This window comes from Tamandua tetradactyla, chromosome 20, assembly GCF_023851605.1.
Source record: "Tamandua tetradactyla isolate mTamTet1 chromosome 20, mTamTet1.pri, whole genome shotgun sequence".
NCBI classification, from domain to species: Eukaryota; Metazoa; Chordata; class Mammalia; order Pilosa; family Myrmecophagidae; genus Tamandua; species Tamandua tetradactyla.
Genome location: NC_135346.1, coordinates 54,796,047 through 54,819,601, shown reverse-complemented (window position 1 = coordinate 54,819,601; position 23,555 = coordinate 54,796,047). Strand labels below are relative to the sequence as shown.

General features: G+C 51.0%; 1 protein-coding gene across 1 annotated transcript; it reads left to right on the top strand.

The window, feature by feature from the left end:
* Positions 1–1,601: 1,601 nt before the first annotated feature.
* Positions 1,602–15,597, top strand: STC2 (stanniocalcin 2). The gene is made up of 4 exons (XM_077137669.1): positions 1,602–2,060; positions 4,040–4,182; positions 6,619–6,830; positions 12,044–15,597. Exons 1-4 carry the CDS (start codon positions 1,910–1,912, stop codon positions 12,435–12,437), a joined length of 900 nt encoding a protein of 299 aa, XP_076993784.1. The 5' UTR covers positions 1,602–1,909; the 3' UTR covers positions 12,438–15,597.
* The last annotated feature ends 7,958 nt before the right edge of the window (positions 15,598–23,555 follow it).

Below are 23,555 nucleotides of genomic sequence, written 5' to 3'. Positions count from 1 at the left end.
CGCTCGAAGCTCCGGACAGCTGCGGCCATCGCGGCCCCCCGGCCCCCCTTCCCCAAGCCCCAGAGCAGACGAGAACCGGAGAGGAAGCCGATCTGCGGCCGGAGGATGACCTGCGCGGCGCGTCTCCGCGACCCCTCCCCCAGCTCTGTCACATGGCGCTAAAGAGGCGGCCAGTGCGCCCCGCCGCGGAGACCTGGGGCCGCATTGCCGCCGGCAGTGGGTGATGAAACCTCCCTGGCACATTACCGCAGAGGGCGCGGGCGGGGAGCGGGGCAGGGCTGGGGGGTGGGAGCTGGTACCCCGGCTCACCTGTTCCCTAGGAGGAGGGTGGGGTAGCGGGGGATGGGCGAGGGCGCGCCAACTCCGGTTGCGTGCCCAGGGGGCGCAGGGTCCCGGCGCTCGCGTTCGCTCCCTCCCCCAGCCCTTACAAGACCCCGAGCTGCGCCGTCAGGCTGAAGATGCCCGGAGCAGTTCCCGGCCCCGGCCCTGGCCCCCGCGCCGGGGAGACGTGAGCGTGCACACGTACACACACAGCAGGGGAAGAGGCGCTCCGAGCGGCGCCCAACTTTCTCCAAGCTTGCGCGGCCCAGGGAGAAAGCAGCCGGGAGCAATGCAGCCCCAGCCGGGTTTGGGGAGGGGGCTCTAACCAAGCGAGAAAAGAAGAGATGGAGAGAATTTCAGAGGTTTGGGGTTTTGTTTGTATGTTTGTTTAACCATTTGCACCCGATAACTGGCGAATAAAGGGGACCTAGAACCGGGTGGCGAGTAGCGCTTTGGGAAAATGGAAGAGTGTGTTTGGAGACGCGTAAAGTTGCCTTTCAAGTTCCGGCCCTCGGGGCACGCGATGCTCCGCGGCCGGCTGACTCAGAGCTGCCCGAGCTTCCTTACTACCCGCCTGGAAATGATGCAAGTCCGGACTGTCACCTGGAGCTCTGCAACCCAGCCAGGAATCCGTCTGGATTTGGGGAGAGGGGGCGTAAAACTGGCACCCTATGTTGCACGGCCCCACTGAGAAACTGAGCACAAAGCGGTGCAAAAACAAAGGGGAAAGATGGGCCAGCTGGTCAGGCCAAGTTCTATACCTAGTACTTCTGCTCCTATCTTCAACGGCTTTTTTGTTTTAATGCAAAGCGTCACACCACCAGGAATTCCCGTTTGTGCTCAGTTTGCCCCGAGCATCACAGTGCCCAGGAAGCTCCTTGAGTCTGTCAAGGCTTGGGGGCTGGGAATCTCTGTGAATTCCGAAGGGCGGAAAGAGGAAACTTTTCCAGCCTGGTGCGGGAGTGTTGCGAGCCAGGGGTCCGGGAGGACGCTGTCCCAGAGCAGACCGGCTCCTCTCGCCCTTCTTTAGCTGCAACTGGAGCGGGAATTCGCTTCAAAAAAAAAAAGCCCATGCCCTGGAACTCCCGCACCCGCGCACGCATCTCGGACCGCGCTCACGCGCACTCACACACATTCACGCAGACGCGTGGCCCCCGCCAGGTCGGTAACTTTGTCGGGCGCTCCCAGCGGCGCCCGGCTTCCTCCTATAGTAGTTGGACGCAGGCCCCGCCTCCCGGCGGTGTTGTCAAATGGGCCGGGGTCTCGGATTGGTCCAGCCGCCGGGACAACACCTGCTCGACTCCTTCATTCAAGTGACACCAGAGCTTCCAGGGATATTTGAGGCACCATCCCTGCCATTGCCGGGCACTCGCGGCGCTGCTAACGGCCCGGTCACATGCTCTCCGGGGAGCTACGGGAGGGCGCTGGGTAACCTCTATCCGAGCTGCGGCCGCGAGGAGGAGGGAAAAAGCAAGCAAGGAGGAAGAGTGGGAGGAGGAGGGGAAGCGGCGAAGGAGGAGGAGGAGGAGGAGGAGGAGGGGCGCACAAAGAATCCAGGTCTCCCGGCCGGAGGTTTATACCGAGAACCATGTGTGCCGAGCGGCTGGGCCAGTTCGTGACCCTGGCGTTGGTGTTGTCCACTTTCGACCCGGCGCAGGGGACCGACGCCACCAACCCGCCCGAGGGTCCCCAAGACAGGAGCGCCCAGCAGAAAGGCCGTCTGTCTCTGCAGGACACAGGTAAGCGCCCCGCGGCCGGGAGCTGCTGCGAGAGGAGAGAACACCGTGCGCCCACGCAGCGCGCCCTGAAAGCTTCGCCCTGAGCCGGGCGCCCACCCAGGGCTGCGCGAACTCTTGGGGCGGCGCTGGACGCGCAAAGGGAAGCGCGAAGCCAGGCGAGGTCCGCGCCGGGAATCCGCACGCGCTTGGGAGGGTGATGAAATGGCTGGGGCAGGACTTGTTGCTGTCCTCGCCGGGGTCGAGGGGAAATGAGGCAGCAGCGCCCTTCCCCCGAATCCGGGATCGGGTGCAAAGCGCGCCGATCCATCCTGGCTGGCCCGCAGGAGGGAGGGAGGGTCTCGGGGTCGGGCTGTGTCTGAGCCCAGAGAACTTCTCTTCCCAGCCGGCTGGCCTCGGCAGGACCGCTTCTCCCCCTCCTCAAAAGATGCCAGACATCCGAGAACTTTGTCGGAGAGACAAAGCGGCACTGCGAAATTTGCCCCGGGGGGTATTGCTTTTGGAAATGGGGAGGGGGGTGGACGCAAAGCCTAGCTCCCGCGGCGTTTGGTCGCCCCCGGCTCCTGGGTAGGTCAGCAAGAGAAGAAATGGTGACATGGCCCGTATCGTGCACCGCCGCTCCTTGACGGGCTCTCAGCTTACCAGCAAGCTGCCGAGCACAGCAAAGCGTGCAGGGCACGGGGCTGGACCTTTTCCCAGCTCCAGGGAGAGAGAGAGAAAAAAAAATCTGCCAGCCGCTCCTTTGCTCTGCACCCCCACCCCTCCCCTTTTATTCTGGGGGGCCGCGCAAACTCGTGTGTACGCTCCCCGCACGAGCAGGAACGCACGAGTGCCCATTAGGGGCGCCCCAAGTGAGTGAATCGCCGCGGTGCGCGGTCCTGCCCGGCCGCGTGGAATCATCCCGGAGCCTCCCCTACCCCAACCCCCATGCCGTTGCCACCACCCCCAGGCCGGCGCCTCCCCGCAGCCCTAGTTCGCTCGCTCTCCCTTCCCCCTCTCTAAACCTTTCCCAGGGAACTGAACGTGATTCTCGGTACTTGGTGACCCGCAACCAAATACGCACCCCTCATTCTTTCTCTCGATTTAATCTGAATACGGATTATCTCCTCCGACCCCGCCCATCTTCCAAAATACACTTTTCTGATGTAATTTTGTGGTTGGTTTAAATCAGGAAATTAGGTAGGGGGGAGGGAAGGAAGAAGCATTTGCACATGGCGGCCTGACAGTTTTACGCACCCTGGATCTGTCCTTTCTGAGAGAGGAATTAGGGCCACATTCTCGGAGGGCCGCGGGGCTTCTGGGGGAATTAAGTGACATCTCACACCGGATCTCTAATTAGAAGGAGCCTGTAACTGTGGATGGTTGCGTATCTGCAGGCTAGCCCCCCATCTGACTCGCTTACTGAGTCTGCTGGCAAACCGCAGCTTCGCTAGCGTGGTATTTTTTATGCGGTTGTTCTGGAGGCACTGCCTCAGTAGGAATTTTGTTTTGATTTTTAGGTGTTGAATCATAAAGCTGAATTGAAACTGCCTTTTGGACGCTCTCGTTTGGGGTCAGGAAGGAAATGGCTGTGATTTAATAGCAGCAGCTTCTACCGATCCAAATAGAGAAGGGTATTTCATTGATGAAGAGAGAGCTGATAGTTGAAAGTCTTCTTTTTGCCTTGTGGGTTTGAAAACGGAGCTACCTTCTGCTCTTACACTAAATATTCCTACAAATACTTTAAGGAAATGGGTAGGATGGAAAACGGAGTGCTCAGACATGACTTCTGATTCTGATTTTTGTTAATGCCAGCCTGGCTAAGTTTTAGAGATATTGATGTTTTTCATGTTACTGATATCTCATCGTGAGATTAAAGGATGGCATTTTGCTTCCTCAGAGTTTTTAATCCTGGAGGTCATTACTAACCTTTATTTCTGTCTCTTTGCATTCCCCACTAGAGCTGAGATACAAATATATATTTAACGCAATTCTCATTTTAGCGGAAATCCAGCACTGTTTGGTCAACGCTGGCGACGTGGGATGTGGCGTGTTTGAGTGTTTTGAGAACAACTCTTGTGAAATTCGAGGCTTGCATGGAATATGCATGACTTTTCTACATAACGCTGGAAAATTCGATGCCCAGGTAAGAGCCCTAAGATAGCATGAAGACTGTTTTGAGTTGGCATAGCATGACTGAAACGTACATTGAAAAGATTTATTAACCGATGTCCTCAGCTGTGCTTTGTGGTGTGTTTCAGCACTGGCAAAAGACTTTGTAGGTGTACAGTGGGATGCCAGCTTGTCCCCACTGCACTCACATCCTGCCCTCTGGCGCTGCCATTAGGCTAACTCCTACACTCTTGAGCTGTGCCTACACAAGCAGAGTGTAATGGAAAGCAGGTGAACAATTAACTGGGGGAATTAAGCAGATGAGACAACACCCAGTCCCCAGGGCTCATCACATTAGAAGCAATAGGTGGGGGAAGTGGAGAGGACTCCAACTGATTCCAAAAACTGTTTTCACCTTGTAGGAAAGAGTAGTAAGTGTCACATCAAATTCCTCAAAATCCATCATCTCTTAGTGCTCGTGTAGACAGACAACCTGGCTAACCCAGGTGCTGCTAAGGAGCAGACCCTCCTCGCCCAACCTGGAAATTCAAAATCCTGAATGAGTCCCTTTTGCTCTTTTGCACTTTTCTTTTGCTCTAGATAATAAATATAACCAGGGCCTGACCCACTTCAGTTGTCCCAGCATCCCAAGAGTAAAGCGGAGTGGCTGCTTGGGGCATGGCAGGGACTGAACAAGTAATGTTCATGGCTCCAGGGCTGACAATGCAAACACATCCTTAGATGGCCTGGGGCAGTGGACACACCTTCGTTTTCTCCCAGCCCTTCTAGGACTGTTGCAGCGCCCTGTTGTTATATCCTGTCAATTCCCGTTTCATTGAGGATGGGTGACAACATTTGGATGAGGCCAAGAGTTTAGGTGCGATTTACACAAATCCTCAGCCACCACCTACTGACATCCTGTAGAGAGCATGACAAAGCACAGCCCGGGAACCAGAAAGGGACATCACAGGACTGGCAGCCTACAAGGCAGAGGATGTGGGATGGCAGGAGGGGAAACAGAAACTGGGGAAGGAAAGAGGTAGAACGTTTGAACTCCTTGGCGTTCCTGGGGGCTCTGTTACCCTAATAAAGCATCCCTTCTGTATAAACTGGAATTAGGAAACGTAATAGGAAATCCGGAGGAAAGATGTGTATTTAAGGGCAATCCCACAGGATGTCGGGAAGAATACCAAGAACACACTGCGGCAGTCTACACACAAATTAATCTTCCTTATCTCTCGCCCAACAGGAACATGTAGTCAAGTTAGAGACATCCTTTTCAAGTTGATTCTCAGCACATAACGACTTAATAAATGGGCGCACTCTGCTCTTCCTCCTGTTTGGCTCCCCTTGAAAAATCTGAGGAAAAGGGGGTTCTAGGGAGGTGGGTGGGCCCCATGGTTTTTCTCTGATCACACACTTATCTGTGGACATTCAGATTGCTTCTAAAGAGAGAGCCACAATAAATGTGCGCGACGGCCTCCCACCTCCAACCTAAACCCATGTACTTTCTCAACTCACTGACTTCCGAGCCTGTCTGTAGCTGAGGGGCGGGCTCTCTTAGAACCAGCTCGTTTCTGTAGCAAGGGAGGAGCAGGGCTCCCGGAATAGATCTCCACATTGTCTCTCTGCCCTGGGAGCCTGATAAGGGAGCTCTTGGCCCCGAATTCCCCTCCACATCCCCAAAAGCTGTCTCCTTTCTAGGATGAGAACAATCTAGCGGGGTTGCCAGAGAAGAGCACTGCGGGCCAGATATGTGCCTAGCCAGTGTAGCCCCTCGGAGGCAAGGAGCACAGGGAAGGGGCTGCGAGTCGGGCAGTCCAGACGCCAGACGCTGCCAGAAAGGGTGCCAGGCGAGCCTTTTAGAGGCAATAATCCTAGCAGTTTCAAGGAGTAGAATCGTTTTCAAAAAGGAAAAGAATGCTCCTCCTCTAACGACCAGGAGGATGTGGGGGCCGTGGGGGTGGGGGTGGGGCACTGGGGGGGGAGGGGGAGACCAACCTTGACATGACGGGGGGAGTAGAGGGGGGGAGGAAAGGGGTGGAATTTGGACGACCGGGCATCTTCTACTTGGGACAGACTAATGCCAGGAACCAAGAAGGTACCATATGGATTTATGTCTGGCCCAGTGCCCCTGGTATTCCAGAAACGTTGCCCCAAACAGCCCAGCCCGAGCCGTCTTGAGAGTAGACAGCCAGGGACATGCCAGGACGAAGGAACCTAACAGAGCAGCTGGGGAGGAAGGAGGCAGATTTGCCAGCCTCCAGGAGGAACACCCTTTTTGGCCAGACGCCACAGGGCCGTGTCCCTCTGGACATACCTCCTTGGTGTGGTCCTGGCCCGTCACCTGGAAGAGGGCCCAGTTGTCAGAAAAATCCTAGATCCGCCCAAGAAGGGTAACTGTCCAAGGACGTAACAAGACCTCCGGTCTTCCGCCCCCGTCTCCCTGCTCTGTCCTCTCGGCTCTCAGGGCAAGTCGTTCATCAAGGACACCCTGAAGTGTAAGGCTCACGCCCTGCGACACCGATTCGGCTGCATAAGCCGCAAGTGCCCGGCCATCAAGGAGATGGTGCTGCAGCTACAGCGGGAATGCTACCTCAAACACGACCTGTGCTCCGCCGCCCAGGAAAACACGCAGGTGATGGTGGAGATGATTCGCTTCAAGGACTTACTGCAGCACGAGTGAGTACTGCCCCCGCCCCGGGAGGCCACCGAGGGCTGCAGGAGAGTTCTAGTGGGAGAGGTGTATCTCGGGAAGCTGCCCTGACTCCTCTGGGGCTCCCCTTTCTTGCTGAATTTCAGGAAAAGCAGTTTGAGACTCATAAGCAGTACTGGCAGGAAATTTTGTACCGAGCACGAAATGCGTAGGATCAGCAATTCCCTTCCTCTTTCCCCCAGTTAAGAACACAACAGTTCTCTGAGAATTCCAAGCAGCCCTGTAGATATCCTTATAGACAGCAGAGAGCTAATGACATTTGCCGAGTATTTGCCAAGTGCCAGGCACTGTGCCAAGGGCTTTATGTGAAATTTTCACTTGATACTGACAAGAGCCCTTCTGAGGAAGGTACCAGCATCATCTCCCATTTTACAGACAAGTAAACTGACACTCTGGAGGTGAAGGTCACACAGCCAGGGGAAGGCAAAGCCAGGATTCGAACCCCAGCGAACGGGCTTCAGAACATGCACTCTTAGATGCCAAAAGCCGAAAGCAATAGGTTTTTTCCTGCCTCCACATGTCCTCTTCCCTTAGAAGGTCCAGCTCAATTTTGGTAACACGTTGATGCCTCCTAGAAAAATGTCAAAAACCTAACGTGTCAGTTAAACACTTTTATGGCAAAGTGAGGAGACGTGACCTTAACTTATTCAGAGACTTGCAATTCAGCGATAAACCCTAAACATCTCATTCCTTAAAAAAAATTCCCATCTCTAGAATTCTAAACCTTGCAAGGCAACAAAGCATGTCGGTCCACAAGTTTTCCTAATAATCAAAGCAGGGTCAATAGCCCCTGAAGATTACAATGACTCCTTCCTCAGACACTCAGGCAGAAAAGAAAGCTGCCTGCTAGGCAGTCCATAGAAAGTACAGCCAGCTTGATGCCTTTCTTGCACTTTCAATGGTAAGTCATTGGGCCAAATCAGTACGATTTTATGAACTCTTCCTCCTCCATTTGTTCCACGACCTTCTCCCAGATATGTCAGTAAATAGGCGACCCACCACCACTGCTACCGCTTGGACTGGAGGACTGCAACCATCTCATGTCACCTTGCACATGGCTACAGGGTCTGGGCATCTTGCAACGCCCGTGGTGCATTGTTAGAATGACACGTTTGACTGTGGAGCTCTGCAGACAGCTCTTGCCAAAAGCCTAATGGCATTGTCTTTTCTCTGAGAGATAGAAAAGCCTTTTAAAATATTTAAAAATATTATTTATCCTTCCAAATGCCTGTAAAGAAACAGTAGCCACCACAGCATTAACAACAGCCATCATTAACAACAAATAAAAGAGCTACCACTTTTTTTTAGTGTACTAGGCCCTTGGGTAGAGGCTCCAGAAGGTTTGTCTCATTTATCCTTCCCAGTGATGCTACAGAATGGAAACGACTGTTCCCGTCTAACAGATGGGGAAACTAAGTCTCTGAGATTTCATTCCTACCTTTCACCTTGGGAGCTGGTGATACAAGCAACTGAAGCTCCTTGCCCCTGACCTGTCCCCTCCCCATCAGGCAAGCTGATGCCCCACTGGTCCCTAAATGCAGCATTTCTTTTTCTTTACTCAAGCATATTCCCATTATGCAAGGAAAGCACTGTGAAATCCCCTTCCTTCGAGGTGCCACTAGGAACAGGATTATTCTAACCAAATCTATCCATAAAACAAGAGGCAAACGCCCCATGTTTGAGAAATTCCATGAAGTATAGGCATCTTCAAGCTCTTATCATCCACTAAAAGTAGTCTGTGGGGCTAAAGAATGGATGATGGGGTGCTAGTTGATAAGTCTATAATACATTACTTTTATAATACATTCCTGCAGTACGAGAAGATTTTGTTTTTCTGGAGAAAAGTCTTTGGAAATAATGGGAGGTTTTGCAGTTTCTCCATCACTATAGATCATAGAAGGAGAAAAGCACTGTGGTTTTCTGGCATCTTCTCCGTGGATATGGCCTGGGGAGCATCAGTCCCCTACTCACAAAGGGCTCCTCATGTCATTTGGAGTGAGTGGATAGCCCTTGTCCCCAAGGAGATAGCCCACCCCATAAGAAGCGTGGGCCTCTTTTTAAGAGCATTCTTTGTGGCTGCATGGAAGTCCCCTTGCCTTCGGCTAAGCCAGCACTTCCAGGCAGAGGGGTCTCACCTGACTCCAGCTCCCTACCCCCAAAATCCCCTATTACAGTCCCTTCTAAAGCTGTGACTAGGCAGGGCATCAACTTGACCTTCAAGCTGAATTGCCCTGGTTCTTGTTTTGTTTCATTTTTTTAGCTATCTTAACTGATTTTGGCACAAAGAATTCTGTCAGTTCCCAAATAGCATGAAGTCCATTTAAAAATGTGTGACATCGGTCACGAACAAGAAAATAAGAACTGGAATTGCTTTTCACTTTGGAGAGGAGATCGCATCCCCCAGATTCCACACCATCCCCATTCCTCAACCCAAGCGCGGGCACAGTTCAGTTGAAAACACACACAGTTTGAGGTGGCTCTTTCCAAACTCTCCATTCCCCTCCACTCCCCACACCCATCCAGCCCCACTTTCTCCAAATCCTCTGCCTCACCCTTGCTGCGTCCAGCCTGCTTGGCCAAGACACACTCACACACACACTGTGTCACTGGTGGCTGGCAACTCATTGCTCATTTGGAACTTTCCGCCACGTCCTCCTCCAAGTTTTTGGTGGTTTTTTTTTTCCAATTCGTTAGCCTTGCTGACACCCAGTTGAGAGAGCTGGGCTTTGTCATTAGACACGGGCTGAGCTTGCAGCCTGAGTGGGCACCACGCCAGCTTGGAACACTGCTCAGATTAACTGGGTTGGTTGCATACACCCCTCCTATACAGCTCTCTCCTCGGGCAAAGAGGAGCGTGAGCCGGCCCAGCCTTCTCGGGTCCGCCTTGGGGCTCTGAGAGCTCTCTTGGCAGGCAGTAAGGCCCTGGCAAAGGAGGCCAACAGGCAGGCCACAGATTCCCAAGACAGTCCTCTCCGCACTTTGGGGAAAGAAACTTGAAAAAGAGCATTGTGTGGTCTTCCAGAAAGACAGAGACTCAGTCCCTAAATTTGCTCATCTAAGACCTGGAGGGGAGGGATGTACAATCAAGGCGTTAAATCCTGTTGTTGCTTTAGCAGACACCTTCAGGGGACTTGAGCTCGCTGGGACAGTGGCTAGTTTGCAAAAAATGGAAAGACACAAAACATGCATTGAGCATTGCCCTTGGTCCTTGACATCAGGACCTCTTCAGGGCAGCCCCTGCTGGCCCGATGCTAACACATTACTTGCCATTGTTAGGGCCTGCCTTAGAGAGCTGGACCAGCTCACGCACAAGAGATGCAAACTGATTCCAGACCCATCCAGGAAGCCTTAAAAGGCAGCTCGATCTCTTATCGGCCAGAACATTCTTCCTCTCTGCTCTCAGCCCAGCCCCAGTCCTTCCAGGCTAGCCCCACCGAAAGCCACCTCCTCTCCTCTCAATTTTTACGTCTCTGCAGAACGAGGATCGTTTTACCCAACTGCAGCCTGTGGACTAAGTTAATAAAAATGGCAATAAATGCCTTTACAAGTCCTTAAAATAAAACAAAATAAAAAAAAAAAAAAACACTCTCTCTGCATGGGAACAACTGCTAGCTTGCAAAGAAGAAAGATCCAGGCTCACGGAGGATAAGAGTTTTGCCCTTCCCTGGGAGTGATATCCCCTGCCCAAGAGGATGGTCTGGAGGGCGATGCTCACTATCTGATATATCCAGAAACTTTGCTGGGTGAGGGCTGTGTAAGAATGTTGGTTGGCCACGTGAAGCATTCCATACCCTCCCTGGGGATTTTAAAAGTCCAGCAAGGAGGAAGAAAAGCTCAGGGAGTGGATCATCCAAGCCCAATGCTGGGGACAGCCCTTACCCAGATGGGCCCATAAATATAAAAAGCAGGGCGGTGCGATGGTGGCTCAGTGGCAGAGTTCTCGCCTGCCATGCCGGAGACCCAGGTTCGATTCCCGGTGCCTGCCCATGAAAAAAAAGAAAAAAAACAGGCTCACCACTGACCCCCCTTTTTCCCACACAGCCCCCACCCTGCTTGATATAGTCATTCCTCCTCAGGCGGTTTTGCTTAAGAACAACCTAAGGCCCAAGCAGCTCACCCTCCCTCCAGAACTGAGCGGTCCTTTCATGGAGAGCTGGCTCTCATTCCAAACACACAGGCCGGTTGCCGCCAGCCCTCACCTCAGGATTTGGGGAAGCCCAGATTGAAAGAATAAAGATATTCAGATAGTTACTCCAGCTCCTCCGCCTCTACTACCAAGAAAGGGAAAACTCCATAGGAAATGGCATTCCTAAGAGGGAGTCTTCCTCTCTGCCCATCTCTGCCTCCTCCTCTGGGCACCTCCAGATGTAGCATGAAATGCATCCAGTGCCTTTCATCAGGAACTGTGATTTCCCCATTGGCCTGAAACGGTGGCAAACACAGGCATTGGTTGGGGGGGCGGGTATCTTGGGACCCTCGCTTTCCTGGGAGAGGGGAGCATCATGCAAAGCAAGTTGGGGACACTAAGGCCACGGGCAAGAGAGCAAGGTGGGGGTTGTGGAAGCCATTCAGGGATCCCTGCCTGAGCCCTAAATCTCCCATCGCACCTCCCTGCCTCCCAGAGAAGACTCCCCGGTGTGAGATTTTAGGCCCTCCGCTTTTACCTAGGTCCGCTGGTCTTCATCCCAGCTGGCACCCACCAACCTGGCATTCCAGAAGCGTGCCAGCACCCTCTGGCCCTCCTACATTATCCACAGCTGCCCTACCTGGAATCCTCACCCCCAGTTCTCCCCCTTCCCCACAGGTTCTTGGTTATAGTGCCCCAGCCCTAACCTTTATCTTGCAGCCCTCTGAATTGTTTCTGGTCCTTTCTCATGGCGGGTACTCGTTCTACGGTTCCTTAGACAGTGGAAGCCTTCTTGTGCCTCTCACTCCAAAGCCTGGCAAGCGGCCTGGTACGTGCCAGCCACTCATTAAACACTAGTGGAGGTCGATATTCCAGAGCACTTGGGTAAGGGCTTGAGCAAATTCCAGAAATCTTTCCACCAAACCAACCCCAAGCCAACAAGCAGCTGTACGTCTCCCTTTCTGGGTGCCGAAACTGTTCTCTGCGGCCCCAGTTTCCGGGGTTCGTGCTATCCTCAGCACCTCTCTCTCCCTCTCTGCTGTCCATCTCTAGGCCCTATGTGGACCTGGTGAACCTACTGCTGACCTGTGGGGAGGAGGTGAAGGAGGCCATCACTCACAGCGTGCAGGCTCAGTGCGAGCAGAGCTGGGGAAGCCTCTGCTCCATTCTCAGCTTCTGCACCTCGGCCGTCCAGAGGCCCCCCACCGCGCCTCCTGAGCGCCAGCTCCAGGCGGACAGAGCCAAGCTCTCCAGGGCCCACCCCGGGGAAGTGGGTCACCACCTCTCCCAGCCCGGCAGCAGGGAGACCAGCCGGGGCCCCAAGGCCGAGCGAGGTAGCAAGAGCCGCCCGCACAGCTATGCCCGGGGCAGGGCCGGGGCCCCTGGGTCTTCTGGAAGCAACGAGTGGGAGGATGAACAGGCCGAGTATTCTGATATCCGGAGGTGAAACGAAAGGCCCCAGCCCTGAGATCTTTTCCTCCACGCCGTCCATTTTCTTATCTATGGACATTCCAAAACATTTACCATTAGAGAGGGGGATGTCACACGCAGGATTTTATGGGGATTGTGGACTTCACGGAGGGGTGTGTTAGCGGAATGAGCAGGTGAGACCGAGACTTCTTGGGCAGAATACCTGGTGAATTCTGCGCTTTTACTCATGCCTCCCGGATGCAACTTTGTCTTCTTTCACCCGCAGAGCCAGTGTGGGTGGCAGCTTGCGGTTTACTCGGTTGTGGGGGAGGTGAAATGGGGAGGGGGCGGGGTGAAGCAGGCCCACCTGGGCTGGACCACACACCTGGTGCTGGGGCCCGCCCCCCGCAGCTTCTGGTGCTGTCTTCTTGGGCGGGTGGATGGATTCTGCAGGGCTCTGAATGCCGGCGAAGGAGTGAATGTAAGGGTATCGCTGGGAACAGCAGGAGAAGAGTGGAGAGGAGTCAGCGTGGGCGCTTGGTGCCAAACCGAAATTCAGTTTCTTGCATGGGACCTTAAGGTTTAGAGCTGCTTCGGGTGGGGGTGGGGGTAGGATTCGATGTGTCATTTCTGAGCCATTGTTCCATCTGGGGGCGGGGGTACGCCGTCGGAGGGAGTGACCCCCACGTGTTTGTATTTTAACCACTGCTTCAAATCTCTATTTCACTTTTTTATTTATCCAGTTACATCTACATATCTGTAGTCTAAATAAACAGCTTCCAAACAAAGCAACTGGGTCATTAAAACCAGCTCGAAGGGGCGGGGAAAAAAAGGAAAGCAATGCATCCTTTGGGACTGATTTTTTTTTAAATGCTACTTGCAAAGGAATCAAGCAGGAGTGTCGCTATACATCTGAATGCCTGCTGTAGACCTCTACACACATAGGGCAAACTTTACACATGAAGGGAAACACACCTGGGGGATATACATTTGACAGATTTCCCTTAGAATGGTTTTAACTCCCCTGGACCCTCACCCAAACTGATAGAGCACTATGCAGTCCATCCCATGAAGCCACATTGGAAACTTGACTTTTCCGTGCTGGAGAATGGGAAAAGGGAGAGGTGAATGAAAGCTACTTATTAATTTCCATCAGGGAATCCTGACTTTTTCCATAAATGGGGTAGGATTTTCCAGACCCTTTAGCAATGAGGAGAGGAATCAAAGTGAACCAAGGAAAGGCAGAGAGGGGCGAGAGAAGTAAAGATAAGAAGGGCGGGAGAGGACTATCATAAAAAGTGTCAGCAGTTCCTTCTTGCAGTTGTTTAAAATGTCTCATAATTAGGCCTTTTCATTCCTAACAGGCTATCAAGTTAAAGCTTCTTCCTTGCCCCCAGTACTAAAATATGAACCCAGCATTTTAAAGAGTGGAAAGGGTGTTCAGGCCAGGTCATTTTAGAACAGGGGTAGGCAAACTGTTTTCTATCAAAACTTGGAATAGGGTGGTGTGATGGTGGCTCAGTGGCAGATTTCTTGCCTGCCATGCCGGAGACCCGGGTTCAATTCCCGGTGCCTGCCCATGCCAAAAAAAAAAGGCTGGAATAGTAAATATGATATTTTTCCATTATGCTGGCCATACAATTTCGTCCATTGCAACTACCCAACTCTGTCATTACTGTAACTTAAAGCCGCCTTGGTAATATGCAAACAAATAGATTTGGCTACCTTCCAATGAAACTTTATTTAGCACAGGCCCAGTGGAAATTGGCCCTAATTTGCTGACCCCTGTTCTCCTGGATGGCTGGCAAAAAGATATGCAGCCTCTATTTTATATCACCTCATTAACACTCCCCCAAAGCAACCGGAGGCCAGAGACAAAGTCAAATGTATTTACTCTAAAACGCATTATTCTAGGGAATAACCTCACCCCAAGCACGGTTAGCGTCTATCTACCCTAAATCCAGTCTCACAGCTGCCAGGACTTGGTGCTCTTTGGTAGTCCACATTGGAGAGCAACTTTTTGGGTGTTGGGGAGAAGGAAAGCGAGGAGGTGTTAGCATGCTGAGAGGAGCACGGGGAAAGAGCTGGGGCCACAGAGAACAGAGTTTTTTTAAGCCCCTTACCCCTTAACCCAGCCCAGCCCTGGGTGGGGAGGGGGAGTGGGGGTGTCAGGCTGTGCCATGGGAACTGATGCAAAGCGTGCCTGTCTCACGCCGTGTGGCAATTGAGCAAGCTGACCGTGTTACTTACGTCACTCAAAATCTGAAGCAATAACATTCTCCCGCATTGCTCGGTCAGCTGTTCCTTTATCCGCCAGTCCTGGGCTGGATGTGTGAGAGGCACCCCTTTTTCTGTGTTCCTCGGTGTAAACTTTTTATGTGTTCGCCTACTGATGTCCCATTTATTGCTCCTATTGTAAATATTGTCATTTGTGTTTATGATGTCAGTGTTTTCTCCCAAAGGCATCACAGGGCTTAACTCTGATTATTTGAACCCCTTTCCTGGTTCAAATAATCATGCCACCTGTGTGTTTATTCCTTAAAAGTCAGGTAAACATAATTTCCGAATCTTCGTGATATTGGAAGTATACAGAAGTATTTACTGCTGAAGTACTGTGGTTCAAAACCAATGAGAGTCCAGATTTCTCTAAGTGTTTATCAAGGCATTTCTACAACCTAAAATGAAAGCAAAGCAGTTATTAAAAATAGGCCTTCTGCTTGGGCTTCACAAATTTACTCATGAACCTTCCTTTGAGGAAGGATGTTGATCTCCAAATAAAGATAGGACGTTTATTTTGAGCTTTGCATCCTTAAGAACCGAACACTTCTCTTGTGAATCAATAAGTAGCCCCTGAATTGGGAGATGGAGGACAGAGAAATGCCAACACCCAAAACCAAATGAGTAGAAAGCACCAGCCCAGAATTGTAGTCCGACTTTGGCACACACAGAGAGAGAGAGAAAGAGAGAGAGAAAACTGTAAACTCAAACCAAGTAAAGGGCTTCACTAGAATGACATGAGAAAACAATGCTTCCAGTGGCCATTTCCTATGGAAGAAAAACCTCTTCTGATCTCAGGATTGGCACCGCATGTGTTTGCAAAGTCATAATATCTGTTTCTGCTATGAATTCAGGCAACACTCTGTACCTTGTCACGCTATATTATTTTGCTTCAAGAATTAATAAAAGTTTTAAATAAACTCCTTCTACTTGAGCGGTATTTTGTCAGAGAGGGCTTTTGATATCTCCAGGGCAAAGGGGGGTGGGGGGCAGCCGGAACAAGTTAGCTTTCGAACCAAGAGAACCCTGTGCCTCTGTTGAATGTTCAACTTACAGGACGAAGGTGAAGGCTGTCCCTGGGCTTCTCCTCCATCAGCGCCAAATCCCTGCCTGAGTCACAGACAAAGAAAAGAATGAACTCCGTGCAGGTAGCCTGGAAGTTCCATCCCCTATACCTTGTTAAGGAAAATCTTAGCATCATCCTCTGGTCCTATGTTTGAGTCTTCCCTGAAGCCTGGCTGCCCCTGCTTTCAGACCGAGCCTGCTGATGCCACCAGCTTAGCACCCTAGTGGCCAGGCACAAGCAGGGAAACTCACCACCTCCTCCCCAACTCCTTCCCTCCAGAGAAAAACAGTAGAGGTCATTGGTTTATTATTACTTACAGCACCCTTGGTGAGCCTATAATGCGCCAAGCACTGTCCTAGGCATTTGTCACTCATTGTCTCATCCTGACTGCATCCCACAAGTAGGAGGTGTTATCCCCATTTTCCAGGAGGAGAAACTGAGGTAATTGGGAGAGATGAAGCAACTTGTCCCAAGTCGTGGGGGTGGGGTGGGGGTGGAGGCTGTGGGCTCAGACCCAGAGCTGGGACTCCTCAGCCCGTGTGCTTTCCCCCACTTCAGGCCTAGCATCTCTACATTCGATTTATTTTTAATCTAAACCAATCAGTATCATGCCTATTTTACACGAGGCTTAGAGAAAGAATAATTATACTCTTGTATTTATAGCACCAGCCCCCCGAGGCGTTCTGCTTGAGAATGGAAAGGAAAATTGATGTTCTCACCTTGTCTCTCTGCAAAGGCTCAACTTTTGGTTCCGATGAAAGAAGAGAAGGAGAGGCAGAGCCTCATCACTTTTTCTCTACATGTGGGTCATTTGGGTTTGTTCGTTTTTTCAATTGTTCCTCTCATGTGCCACTGAGGAAAGCATTTTGGGAGAAGCTGGGTTTATGAAGAAGCAATTAGAGCTTGAAAGGCAGCCCAATTGCCAGTCCCATCTGAGAAGCCAGGTCTCCCTGAACTCTTACTTCCGTCATGACAGTTAAACTTTCTTGTGGCCATACTATGTGCCAGGTACTTTGCCTGATGCTTTAAAGATGTCATTTCTCAGCTCCACCTTACAGATGGAGACACCAGGCCTCAAAGAAAGCTTAGTCTGCCTGGAGCTGGTTACAGGACTCCCCAGCTAGTCGTGCTCCCGTGCAAATGGGAATCCAGGATTCCTTCTGCTCTTACTGGGCTGCCTTTGAGGCTCAAGTGAATCTTCTCATCCCAGGTATGAAAGTGTGGGTTACTTACATGCACTTCCAAGTTCAGAAATGCAGCTGCGTCCCCTCAGACCTGCTCCTACAGCTCAGGAATTATTAGGCTATGAGGAGGTAGAAGGGCCTCTGAATATTTAAACAAGGTTTCTAAAGGAAGCTGGAACTGTGAGCCCCCAAATTTGAAAACAGAAATCTGAATTTGTTCTAAAGTCAACAAGAAAGCATACCCCCCGCCCCCTGCTGAGGAGGGCACAAGCCTTGGCCAGAGAACGGGTTTTATGTGAATTCTTTTTTGTGGGTGGAGAGAAGAAAAGAGCAATAGAAGCCCTAGGCTGGGAGTCACGCTTGTTGCTGCTGCTGCTGCTTACATAGTCAGTTTTTATCACTCCAAAAAGGATGGGGAAAAAAACTGTCATTCCCTGAAGAGAACAAACAAACATACCTTACAAAGCCAACCTAAGCTTGTGCATGAAATGGGCCTCACCAAAATGAATCCTGCTTTTTGTCACATTTCACATTAGGGTATGCAGCCACTAGCCATCATCTAAAATCACAGCTGCCCTTGCAACTCTTTAAAAGTTGAAAGAAACAAAAAATACACATCCAAAGAATTCTCTGAGGCGGGGAAACTCTTCACAAGGTGCTCAAGAGAATAAGCTGGTTCCATTTTCCGTGTGAGAGTTTCCAGTATTTTTTATGCCTCTTAAAATGAAGGGGGGAGGCCCATGGGAAAAGAAGAGGTGGGCAGGCCATGGTGGTTCAGTGGCAGAGTTCTCACCTGCCCTGCCGGAGACCCAGGTTCAATTCCCGGTACCTGCCCATGGGGGAAAAAAAAAGTAGCAAGCCAAAGAGGACCACCTGTTTGCCCTCTTGAATTATGAAGAAAACAACAGACCATGTGCTCCAAAGAGGGCTTTTTGTGCAGGAAAAAAAACGATCTGGCTGTAGGATTCTATCCTGTTTGTTGCTGTATAACTAACTACCACAGAACATCTTAGATTAAAACAACCATTTTATTTCACCTGTAATTTTGTGGGTTAGAAATTTTGAGAGGGCTCAGCCAGGTGGCTCATCTCTTCTCCACACAGAGTCAGGTGGGGCAACTGGAGGATGCAATTCCAAGAAGGTGCCTTCGCCTCTCTCTGACTCCCTAAGTGACGTCTCATTGCTGGAAGTCTCTCAAACATGGCAGTCTCAAGTAGTTGAAGGGTTTTCCAGAATATTCTTTAAATCTAAGCTAGGGATCCAATTTCACCCTTGGTAATGTAACAACCCCAATTTCTAAACTCCACAAGGACAGAGACTGAACCACGTTTTGTGCACCATTTCATAGCATGCCAGCGGTCCTAACATCTTATAGGATGAGTGAATGAATGAGTAAAACTAGGTAGACATCTTCTCTTGTCTAAAAAGGTGCTAAAATGTCAAATCAGATTAGTTTTGATTCACTTTAACCTCAAAGACGAATGTATCATTGTGTCCTTGAAAGGGGCATGGGAAATATCAGAGGGTCAGTGAGAGGGCGTCAAAAATAAAAAATAAACAGCGGGCAGCCTGTCCTTCTGGAGTCATGAGAATAGATAAGGCTACCGATCTGGCCACTTCCGAGTCTTGCACCAGTTCATCTGTTTTCGAATAAGATGGGGTGTAAATAATGACTGGAAAAGTAAATCAGAACTGAGCCTGAGACCCGGCCAAATCAGTTAGGTTTTCCAAGCCTGTTTTCTCAGCTACAAAATAATGGAACTAAACTACCCAGGTCCCCTCACAGGGGAGTTGTGAAGCTTTAGTGACATGAGCTACATGACGAGTCACGATACATAGGAGATGCTTCGAAGACCGTGAAATTCCATGTGAACGATGGCTGTTATTTCTCCTGGGCCATTTTTGGAAGCTTCAGCCCAAAGCCGAGAGGGCAGATGGGAACAGTTGTCCCCGTCCTGTCCTGTCCACTTTGTCCTGTCGATTCTTAGAGGCAGGTACAACATCTTTGATTGACAGGACAGGAGGCCAGCTCTGCGTGGGGGGGGGGGGGGGGGGGGAGTTTGCCTGAACTAGGAACCAGGGATCGGAGATGCTTGTACTGCCTCCAGTGCTAAATAGATGGGGGCATTGAGCAAGTCCCAGCCCCTCCCTGCGGGGGGGAGCGGGCGCTGAGAAGCTTCTGGATGCTGTGTCTCTCAACACAGAGCCCCAGGCAGCAGGCTCAGCTGGGGAAGAGAGGGCCCTTCCTGCGAGGCTCTCCCTAAAAACCCCCAGGCCAGGTACCCACAGAAAAGCCGATTAACAACCCCCCTTTAATGAGAAAGGAAAGCAGAAACTGACAAAGACAAGGGAGAGCAGGGATTGTGGCCAGAGCCCACCCTGCTCCGTGCCAGGGTTCCTAAGAGTTTGACATTTGGAAGAGATCTGGTATGTAGGAGCCAAGGATTTGGGACAGGGCTCCTTCCGGCTCCCGGGAGTGTCAAGGAGAGGAGGAGGCGAGGAGGGGGAGGAAAGTGACTCAGCTGAAATGAAGAGAAATGTATTTTTAAAAAGCAAAAACGATGAAAAGCACAAAGGAACAGAATGGAATCCCAGGACAGGCTCCAAATGCCTTCTTGGAACGACTGGATTAAATTTGCAAAAAGAAAAAAAGCTAGAGCACTCACTAGGGTTTCCCAACAAAGAATTTAACCAGGAACATGAAGACGCTCTCCAGCTCCACCTCTCTCCGAGCCCTCCCGGGTTCCTGGTTCCTGTGAGGCTTAACGCCCACCTCCCCTGACTTTCGAGTCTAAGAAAGCAGGCGAGTTCTATCACATGCATTCAGGAGGCAGGCCGCTCTCACTCCAGAAAATGCCTCATGGTCACATTCACCCAGCAGGGCGAGAGGAAGCGGGGTCTCCGGGACTCACCCCTGGCTCCATTTCAGCAATGCCCACCCCCCTCCCCCCTTATCCTCATCATGGGGCGGGGTATAATGAGGGGAGGAAAATGGAAGGAGTCCCTCTCCTCCAGAAGTTGACACAGATCCAAACCCTCCAACAGCCAAGGTCAGAGACCTTGATTGCAAAAGTGTCATTTTGAAATATTCAGTGGAGAGAGAGTGTGCTAATGAAAAGAGATGGGAGAATAAATAGAAGTCAGCGCCTGAACGCTCTGCTTCTTCCTTTTCCTGGATCATTCAGCGAAGCGCTGGGTTCACGCTGGGTTCCATCTCCTCCCTAGCATGAAACTCGGTGAAAATTGACATTTCTAGAAAACGGAAAGCAGGGGGGAAGAGCTCAGCCCACGAACTGTGACCCCCTAGCCTGGGCTTGTCAGCCCGGTTTATCAGCCTTTTATTTTAAAAAGAGTCCCCCAGAGTTTACTGAGAGGCAAACTTACTGTCACTGGGCAAACTATGCATCTCTTCCCAGGGGGAGACAGAACGAGCTCGGCCAACATGACTAATGCAGAGGGGAGCTTGGGGAAGGCGGTTATATTAGATTCCTGGGGCCACTGTAACAACGTGCGACAAGCACAGAGGCTTAAAACCACAGGAATTTATTCTCTTACGGTTCTGGAGACCAGAAGTCCGAAATCAAGGCGTCGGCAGGGTTGGTTCCTTCCTACGCTGTGAAGAGAACCCTTGGTTGTTCCCAGCTTTGGCTGGAGGTCAGGAGTAGCTGGAACCCTGGCTGTGGTTGCCTCCCTCTCATCTCTGACTCCGTGGTCACACAGGCTTCGTCTCCTGAGCTTGTCTCTCTGTGAACCTGTCCTCTAAGAACGTCAGAGATTGGATTTGGGGCTCAGCCTAATCCACTGTGTCCTCATCTTAGCTACCTGCATCTTCAGAGACCCTATTTCCAAATAAGGTTCACATTCTGAGGATGCGAGTGGTCGTGAATTTCGGGGGTACTCTATTCAACTCACTCCAGGGTCAACTCACCAAACGCCAACTGCCCTGAAGCAAGGCTAGGGTGGGAAGCCTCCCACACACCCCTTTTGAGAAACTTCTGAACTGTATTTTCTACATTCTGACAGGAAATAGGAAAACGGCTGAGAATTCCTGGCTCTGCATACCCTGCATCACCCCAGCTCCCGAGAAGAGGGAAGTTGTTTCTGAGACCATTCTAACGACCGCCAGCACCAGTCCATCAGGCCCCTTGTGGCTGCGGCTGTGCAGAAGGAGCAGGGCAGCTGCCCTCTGAGGCCCCTCCCTGCCAACCTGGGGTATCCTGAGATTTCCTTCCCAACCACTGCTCCTTTACGCAGATACCCTTAGGCAGAGAAAGAAGCAACCTCTGTACATGTATTCTCAGCGGCCCTAAAAGCTATGTCTGTTGGGGTCCTTCAGGACCCAGAACAAAATGAGAAGTGCAGGAGCTGTACTGGAGGAAACACTGTGCAGGATAAAGTGGAGGACAGGTGTGAACAGGTGGTTGAGTTTGCTAATGTGGCCAGAACTGCAATGTACCAGAAACGGTTTGGGTTTTATAAAGGAAATTTATTATAAAGTCACAAGTTTACAGTCCTAAGGCCATAAAAATGTCCAAACTGAGGCATCCAGGGCAAGATACCTTCACTCAAGTAGTCCGATGGGTCCGGAACACCTCTTTTAGCTGGGAAGGCACATGGCTGGTGTCTTCTGGTCCTCTGGCTTCCAGTTTTAAACAGCTTCCCCAGAGCTGTTTTCTTTCTGCATCTCCAAACATCTCTCTGTGTGCTGGCTCTGAAGCTTTTTTCCCCAAATGGTTCCCTCCTAAAGGACTCCAGTAAGGGATCCTACCTTGAATTCATGAAGACACATCTCCATGGAAACAACTTAATCAAAAAGAACCCACCTAACAATACTGAATCAGGATTAAAGAATGTGGCTTTTCTGGGGTATACAACAGTTTCAAACCGGCACATCCGGTCAGGCTCTCAGACGGCAGTGTAGGGCTGACCTCTGTGAAGGGAGAAAGGGAAGGAAGAAGGGCTGCATAGCACCACGGGGCAGCACCTAGAAAGTCTCGGCCCACAGGAAGCAGAGCCCGAAGACAAAGTTTGCCCATTAGAGAAGTCCTGAGTTGGGCAGGGAAGGCCCCAGTTCTAGGAGCCTTGCATGCTCGGACTTGGCTGGGAGCAGCTCCAGAAGAGCATGGCCTCAGCCTGGTACTGCAGCAGACCTTGGAGTGTGGCAGCTGGAGAATGTCAGTTTCCTACACTCCCTGCAGCAGGTCTTCTCAGGAAGGAACATCTGGGCAACAACTCTCCCATGGCTGCCCCAAAAACTTTTTTAAAAATTCCTTTAAGCAGAGCACTAGGCTTAGTTCTTAAGACAGGTTCCACCCGTGCCCAGACCCTTGGTAAGAGGCTTCAAAGGGTTATTGCAAGAAATAAATAAGAGAATGAATGGTACAATAATTTGCCAAAACTGCAAAGCCCACACTAGAGGTGCACAAGATGGTAGCTCAAGGGCCAAATACTGTACATAGGTGTGTTTTATTTACTCTTGGATTGATTTTTTATCTTTTTAAAGCCAAGGTAGCTGCCAGCATGGCCAAGCCACAAAAATCAAGATTTCCAGCTCCTCTTCACGAATAAAATTATTCACCAATATTGAGCCCACATTTCTGTTCACCACATCCGCCACCACTCCCTGTGGTATTATACCCAGCTCATGTACTTGACCTGACTGACCCCTGCAGGCCTTCTGCCCACACGCATGGATGTGTCTCAGTCATTCACGGTCATCCCATTCCTTAGGAGCGTATAAAGAGGAATATCTAGAAAATTGAAAAAGAAGCTCCTGGAAACTAAAGTATGAAGTGGGTTGGGGAAGGAAAAACTCAATTAAAAAGTTGGAAGATAAATCTGAGAAAAACTCTCCAAAAGTATTATGAAAGTAAAAAGATAAGAAAGTGAGGGGATCCATCTAGGAGATTTAATACCCAGCCAGCAGGATTTCCATTAGGAGGGAACAGAGAAAATGGTAGGGAGAAAATAATCTGAGAAATAGAACAAAATTCAAGTTTTCAGGTTGAGAAGGCCTACAGAGGATCCAAGACAGTGAATGGAGTACTTCCCCAAGAGGACACATTCTTGTGAAATTTCAGAACTCCTAGGGATAAAGAGAAAAATCCCAAAAGCTTGCAAAGAGGTAAAAAGGTATGGGTAGAGGGATGAGGGGCGGTCATTAAAAGGATCAAGAATCAGCACAACTTCCGGAGAAGATGGCGGCTCAGTAAGACGCGCGGGTCTTAGTTCCTCCTCCAGAAAAGCAACTAAAGAAACAGAAACAATACAAAACAGCTCCCGGAGTCACGACAGAGACCAAAAAAAACAGCGTACCCCATTCTGGAACGGCTGAACGGGTAGGGAGAATCCACTGCTGTGAGATACCCGAGGGGTGCACGTTTTCCCGGCTGGGGTGGCTGGCGTCTGGGGTCCCCTCCACGCACGTGGCTCCCCGGTCTGACTGGGAACATTGGATAGCGGGGCCCTCCCGTCACGCTTGGCGTCTCGGGCCAGCTGGGCAATTTGGACCGGCACTCCCCCAAGCCACGGCCAGCGACCCCCGCCTCCACGCGCGGTTTCCCGGGCCGACTGCCCCGCAGACAAACGACCGCCACGAGCGCCACCTACTGGGCAGGAAAAGGAAAAC

What these genes read in the sequence shown, in the direction of transcription:
- STC2 (XM_077137669.1), top strand. Translation starts at nt 1,910, where the DNA reads ATGTGTGCCGAGCGGCTGGGCCAGTTCGTGACCCTGGCGTTGGTGTTG. An exon ending in TCTGTCTCTGCAGGACACAG is followed by an intron (nt 2,061 to 4,039) that starts GTAAGCGCCCCG and finishes TTCTCATTTTAG; the next exon opens with CGGAAATCCAGCACTGTTTG. An exon ending in AAGGACTTACTGCAGCACGA is followed by an intron (nt 6,831 to 12,043) that starts GTGAGTACTGCC and finishes GTCCATCTCTAG; the next exon opens with GCCCTATGTGGACCTGGTGA.